General features: G+C 33.6%; 1 protein-coding gene across 1 annotated transcript; it reads left to right on the top strand.

Moving 5' to 3' along the window:
* Positions 1-4,555: 4,555 nt before the first annotated feature.
* LOC114256942 (nucleotide-sensitive chloride conductance regulator (ICln) family protein) lies at positions 4,556-6,940 on the top strand. The gene is made up of 7 exons (XM_028196636.2): positions 4,556-4,842; positions 4,941-5,064; positions 5,792-5,906; positions 6,049-6,108; positions 6,204-6,263; positions 6,358-6,452; positions 6,540-6,940. The coding sequence occupies exons 1-7, from the start codon at positions 4,676-4,678 to the stop codon at positions 6,609-6,611; spliced, it is 693 nt and encodes a 230-aa protein (XP_028052437.1). The 5' UTR covers positions 4,556-4,675; the 3' UTR covers positions 6,612-6,940.
* Positions 6,941-7,327: the final 387 nt, after the last annotated feature.

Here is a 7,327-nt window from a genome sequence, read left to right as displayed (position 1 = left end):
CCAATTTGTACTAATTAGCTAGTGTAGTTAATTTATTTCGTTTGGTTTGTAATAGTTAGTTAATTCGTAGTAATTAGCTAGGGCATTTATTCAGACCTTCCTGCGTAAGGGCAAATTGTAATAATGTGCATATCTTCCAACCCCCTGTTCTTTCTCCGTTTTATTTATCCGCTTATGATGGATAGTTTAGATCATCATATTTCGTTTAGCATTTCCCATGTATAAAGCATTCATTTGTCTTGCATGCATTAGGCTTGGCGCATCATTCTAACTCACATTATTGTGTATTACTTCTTTGAAAATGTGCTCAAATCGCATGCTATCAAATTGATTCACATGTCATGTTAGTAGCTAAGCCAATTTAAATTACATATCGCATGTTGCATTATTTAGGAGCATGCATGTTTTCTAATTCTTTTGCTTTATTTGGCTTGCCTTGGAGTACTAGGTGAGCATTTCTTGCTTTAGCATATCATATGCGTGTGATTGTTGCCATGTCAAGTATGAATACTATGAGGCTAAGTGCTTAAATGATATTTTTGTCTGAATGCCAGTGCATGAAGGCTAATTGCTCAAATTGGGATAACTTGATCAATGATATCACTTTTTCAAGTGGTACATATTCAACATAATTTTCAAAATAAACATGAAATCGAAGTGTTCCATTTTTTTACAAATTAGTCTATACTTGTGTGCAACACATAGTAAGTTAGCTTAATAATCAGAACAAGAGCATATAATGTAAATAAGAATCACATCATGATTAGTAGAGGCCGATCTTTTGATCGGGCGAGTGGGGTGCTCAATTCATGACCTTCCCCTCTCGTACCTAAGTTCTCAAGTCGAGACACTTTGGTGGTGATAGATAGGTGGCCATTGGCATGAGTCGCAGGTTTATTAAATTTTTCAAAAATATTTAGGTGATGACTCTGTAATCTGGCAAAGCAGTTCATTTTTGACATTTTGATTCAAAATTAATTTTCCAAAAGATTTGCCGGATTTGGACTCATTTGTGTTTATCTATTTCACATTGCACTTGTGAAATCAGATTCAGAACCACAGAAGTCTAAACTATAGGGCTAGTCATATCTAAAAGGATCATGAAAAGCAATCCACAAGTACGTTTTTAGTCAATTTGGTAAATACATCACCTAAAACCCACATTTACCCCCTAACAAATGCAAGCCACACACTGGCTTCAAGGTCATTAACATTGAAATGGGACTTTTTGAGTCTATAAAAATAAAAATAAAAATAGAAATAATAATAAATAAATAAAAGACAGGACTACATGGTTTAAAAGATCTAATTTTGGGATTTAATAGTGCTATACCCAAAATAATTTTTGAATATAATATAAATATATAAAAAAAATCCTGATGTAGAACAAAATTCTATAATTTTTATATTTCTTAATTTTATTATTTTGGAATTAGATTTTGACAAGGATTTTAAATAGCTTAGAGTTTTAGTTTCCTATTCTCTTAGGTTTCCTAATTTGTGTTGATTTAAGTTTCCTAATTTATTTTAAAATTATTTTTCCTATAAGTATTAGGTTTAGTTTATTATAAATAAGCTTACGAGCATATGTATTGAATTCATTCAATCAATAATATTTTTAAGTGTTTTTCTTCTATCTTCCTTGTACATTCAAAGGTGTTCTTGTAGATTCGAGAATTCTCGTCTACTAGAACGATATCTAGTCTATGTGTATTCTGCTGTATCAAGTGGTATTAGAGCATGGCTGTGACCAGCTCAATGACATAAGACAATGGAAAACACACAATTCCTATTGACATTGATCATAGGCTGGAAACTATATGGGATGCGATTGAGGAACATCAGTTAGAGATGCATGAACTTCGCAATGAGATTTGTAATCTACTTGTCGATTTTGGACTAATTGTCAACCAAAGGCAATCAATAGTTGACAGTAATTGCGCCGAAGGATTCACCCGAGGCCAACTTGTTAGCTTATGTTATTTTGCAAAAATTTCACATTTTAACAGTTCAAGTAAGTTTCAAAAAGAAGATTTTCTTGATTGATTACTTGATCTTGAAAATTTCTTTGAATTCATGAATATTCTTCATGAAAAGAATGTTATATTTGCATCCTACAAACTTGATAAAACTGCATTGAAGTGGTGGAATGGATTACAAGATTATCAAGTTTGCAAAGGTAAAGACAAAATCCATTCATGGTTAATAATGAAAAAGTTTTTAGCAACAAAATTTTACTTTCATGATCATGAAGATATATTGTCATATACAAATCATGATACTTCCATGGAGTTGGTAAAGTTTGCAATGAAATTGTAGTTGCAAAAGAAAGAATTCGCATCCAAATATTATTTGTGGTGAGATTGTTTGTAAAACTAATGAAGAAGATACAAAGTCTTGTTCGAGTGTTGATAATGCATCAACACATGGTAATTTGAATATTGGGGAGAAAGTTTTACAAACAAATCATAAAAATATTAAGGAAGATAGAAGAAAAACTTTTTAAAATATTATTGATTGAATGAATCTATTACATATGCTCGTACGCTTATTTAGGAAAAGTAATTCTAAAATAAATTAGGAAACTTAAATCAACACAAATTAGGAAACCTAAGAGAATAAGAAACTAAAATTATAAACTACTTAAAATCCTTGTCAAAATCTAATTCTAAAATAATAAAATTAAGAAATATAAAAATTATAAAATTTTGTTCTACATCATACTCCTCTTCTTTAAAAAAACTCATCATCGAGTTCCAACTAGAGATCTGCCATTTTTCATGCCAAATAAAGAAATATTTTGAATACTTCAGTTGCTTGCCCCTCTTCCAAAAGTTGTATATAGAAAAGTTTTCTTTCTAAAAGTTCTTCTCTATATGCTTCAACTAGTTGACAAGATTAATTAGACAGGCATTGAAAATCAAATTAAATTGCTCCACACCAAGAAAATCAATGAAGTGTATTTTATGTTGAGGTTGGATACTCTCTAGACTTTGCTATGTCTTAGATTAAATTGGACATTCAATTATCATCTTTCAAACATCAGTTGCATCCTCAATTAACTTCTTTGGTGCACATGTCAACTTTATTACCTCATCTTTTATTTCTTCTTTTTTCATTGAGTTCAACTTGATCTCCTTCTTTTGCAATCTCCTAACCATCATAATTATCAAGAGATAATAGTTATGTCATTAGAAGCTCTTGGCTAACTTCAACATTTTTCTCTTACTTCACATCTTCGTCCTCTTCTTCAAACTTCTTGATCAAAGTAATTTCAGTGACCTCTCTCTCATCAATTTCAACAATTCCATTGTTGAAATCAACTTGATTTTCTACTTAAATTGGATGTCTATTTAAGTCTTCAAAATTTTCAAACATTGAGATACTCAAAATCTTTTCTTCTTCAATGCGTGGTGGAGTGTGACAAATTTGTTGACCTATAAGACTTGATTGACCCAAACTTGGCAAAACCATAGTCACGTTCCTCGAATAATCTATATCTTCAATTACATAATAATTATTGAATTGCGAAGAACATTGTGAATCAAAATTACCTTGGAACAATTGTTTTGATTCAAGCTTTCTTTGATATTATTTGTACAACATTTGCCCATGATTTGATTAAAGGAATCTAAACCTCATCAACTTCTTTATCGTATGCCACGTCCTAATGGGTTGTTTGTATTGTCACCTTCGATCATACTGCAATTGTTTCCACTATGTAGAAACATAACCTTGTAACTCATGTGCAACATATTTGGCTTGCTTTCCATACACTCAAGGAATTTTTCAACTTTGTGAAAACAATAAATAAAATCGTTGGCATGACAAGAAGCATTAAAATAGGGAATTTCTGGTTGTACTTGATAAGCTGAAAAGTCATGATTGATGCAATTATTACTATTGAAACACCATTGAATCTTCGTTGTCGCCTTACCGACTGGTATTCACCATAATCCTCGAATAACTCATCTTCAAATTCATCGTCACTATCGTATTGATAACGAGAAGATCGTCTCAAGACTTTGTGATTAATAGGCTGGCCTTGGGCAAATCCCATAGTGCGGTTCCTATTAATATTGTGACTAACAAGTTGGCCTTGGGTAAGTCCCTTGTCTCGAATCCTATTAAATCTTTCTCTACACTCATTGTCAACAGAGCTTGTGTTTCCTCTTTCAGGTGAAACCTTACTCTGATACCACTTGACGCAGCGAAATACACGACTAGATATTGTTCTAGTAGACGAGAATTCTTGAACCCACAAGAACGCCCTTAAATCCACAAGAAAGATAGAAGAAAAACTCTTTAAAATATTATTGATTAAATAAATCCATTACATATGCTCATATGCTTATTTATAAGAAATTAAACCTAATACTTGGAGAAAAAATAATTCTAAAATAAACTAAGAAACTTAAATTAATATAAATTAGAAAACTTAAGAAAATAGAAAATTATAATTATAAACAATTTAAAATTCTTATCAAAATCTAAATTCAAAATAATAAAATTCAAAAATATAAAAATTATAAAATTTTGTTCAACCTCAAATCCCCTGGTACGCGGGTCCACTGGAGGCTGCTTATGAACGCGACCATTACACACACAGACATAGAACCAAAACACACAATCTCAAAAAAACACTAACTAGGGTTTTTCGATTAAAAAAGAAAAAATGGTGGGAGGGTTGAGGCTCTTCACTCAGAGAGTCGGCGACGGTGCCGGAGCTCCTTTTCTCGATTCCGGGAACGGCGAGGAGCTCATCCACGTCCAGCCTTCTGTCTCCATCGTCCTCGCCAACCATCCTCCCGACTCCCCAGGCACTCTCTACATCTCCTCCAAGTACTCTCTCTCTCTCTCTCTCTCTCTCTCTCTCTCTCTCTCGTGTTCTCAACGTATATGTATATATATATTGTGACTGTTAATGGGGGATTTTGAAGGCAAGTGGTGTGGTTGAGCGATGTGGACATTGCTAAAGGCTATGCGGTTGATTTCTTGTCTCTGTCACTTCACGCTGTGTCCACCGATCCAGAGGCTTATCCCTCTCCTTGTATATACACTCAGGTAAATTCAATTTTAACTCCATTTCTACACTTTTTTTCTCTCTAGTGTTTATCAATTGGTGTTTTAGGGTTTAGGGTTTTGGCTACTTTCGTCAACTGCCCTGATAACAATCGATTATCATATTATGATAGAGTCATTAATAATTAGAGTAATTTTGGGCTGTGATTAGATTCCTGAGTATTATTTGTTTGAAATGTCTGAAAATTTCTGCATTTGTTTTGTGAAACAAACAATTTGGATATGCGGGATTAATTGAGCGAGGTGTTTCTCGTCCAGTCATTTGTTCTTAGTTGTGCTTTGGTAAATTGTTCAACTTTAATTTGGTTGGGCTCTTGAAAGTCGCTGACAGAACCTTTCCCGTGCAATATAGAATCAATATGCAGGGTTAAACTTTGCAACTGTTATTTTTAATGGTTAATAATGTGTAGATTTGGTTACCATATGAGTTATATTCTTTAGACTTGTATTCATACTGAAAAATTTCGCAGTTTATGTGTTTTCCCAAATCCCACACTATTTTTTTATGATTGGAAAGTGGGTATTTGGCTTCTCTCTATCAACTTGGTTTTGCCTCTTCTTAAACCTCTCGTCCACCACTAATGCACTGCAATCTTCATCACACTGCTTATGGCACAGCAACCTCATTTTAGTATCTTGCATGTACTATTTATCTAACCAATATATTCCGTTGGGCAAAGAGTTTTTAATGTATGTTTACTGTTTGAAGATTGACACGGTTGAGGACGGGGATGACTCAGAGGGCTCAGACTCAGAAAATAACGGAACACTAGACTTGTCAAAGATCACTGAGATGAGGCTTGTGCCATCAGATCCTAATCAATGTACCCTTCACTTTCACTCTTATATGTTTGAGTTTATGTTATACACACAGGTGTGAATGTGCATGCACTAACATTTTTTTTAGATTCTTGTTCACTTCTTTTTTTTTTCTTTTTCTTTTTTTTTGGACTTATTGCTTGGCAGTGGATACATTGTTTGAGATATTTTGCAAATGTGCTGAACTGAATCCTGAACCTATTGAAGGTGAGTACCAGCCTACTGGATTTTTGTGGATTAATTGCAAAAAAGTTACTTATTTTGGCCTCAAAATTTTCTCATTGTGCTTATGATTTCTTCAGAGGTAGAGGAAGGTCACAATTGGTTTTTTAGTGCTGATCAGATGGTAGATGAAGGCACAGGTATACATACCTCTCTAAGTTTCTTCATTGGTTCTTCTTGAAAGTTGATTTTATTCTACACCACAACTGGTTCCTGACATATTGATGGGTGCAGAAGGAGATGATTCTGGGTGGCATTTCTTTCAAAATCCCACTAACTCAATCGGTAATTCAAATGGGGATCATGACCTAGCTCATTCGGTGCTTGAGGTATATGTCTCTACTTTTATCTTTTATAACTCAAAACAGCGTGTTGAATTTTTTTTCGTGGTTGACATTTTGTCGATCTCATGACAGCTTCAAATTAGTGATGAACGGTTTGAGGATGCTGAAGAGATGGAGGGTGACAGTAATAGCAGCCATCAGTGAGCTTGTTTATCCATTACGTTGTTTCATGTGACACAGGAGATGGGGAGTGACAGTAACAGTGGCCATCAGTGGGCAGTTTTAACTTGTCTATCGGCTTCAAATGTTTCTTTTATGTGTAAGATCCCCTATCGGAGTTTTTATGTATATTTAGACAGTTGGCCTACCATTGCTAGTGAATGTTTTTTTTTATGCTACCCTCTTATTGGCTATTGCCTATTGGGCATATCACCAAGATTGTACGTGGAATCATACCAGTTTTTACCAATGTTACATTTTAGGACCTTTCTTTTAACCGTCGTTTAATGTTAACCCTTTTATGTTTTTGTTGCTGTGAAAAGTGTAAGACATATATAGATTGATCTTCTTTTTATTATTATTACTAGCTAATCCCAGACAGGTGAAAAAGCCCAACTGTTACTTGATGAGTGATCCTACAACTGCTTACGTTTATTGTAGAAAAATTTATGAGTCGTCCAAAGCATCAAGAAATTGAACACAGGTGCTACGACTATGGGCGGGCAGAGCCTACTTTAATGTTGTCTTTTAGATTGTGGATTTGTGTACAGAAAAGCGTATGAAATTTTACCGTTGATTTTTTTTTTTTTTTTTTTTTTTTTTTTTTTTTTTTTTTTTTTTTTTTTTTAAACAAATCTAATATTCAGCCACATCCCAAATATCTTGCTACTTGCACTCCATCAGAAGTACTGCTTTCAAAA

Source organism: Camellia sinensis, chromosome 1, assembly GCF_055761805.1.
Source record: "Camellia sinensis isolate YWXY chromosome 1, ASM5576180v1, whole genome shotgun sequence".
Taxonomy (NCBI): Eukaryota; Viridiplantae; Streptophyta; class Magnoliopsida; order Ericales; family Theaceae; genus Camellia; species Camellia sinensis.
This window is presented reverse-complemented; position numbering and strand designations above follow the sequence as displayed.

Excerpts from the sequence above, each read along its gene's own strand:
- LOC114256942 (XM_028196636.2), top strand. The coding sequence starts at position 4,676 with ATGGTGGGAGGGTTGAGGCTCTTCACTCAGAGAGTCGGCGACGGTGCC. Across the intron at positions 5,907-6,048 it reads GCCATCAGATCCTAATCAAT|TGGATACATTGTTTGAGATA; the intron begins GTACCCTTCACT and ends ATTGCTTGGCAG. Across the intron at positions 6,264-6,357 it reads GATGGTAGATGAAGGCACAG|AAGGAGATGATTCTGGGTGG; the intron begins GTATACATACCT and ends TGATGGGTGCAG.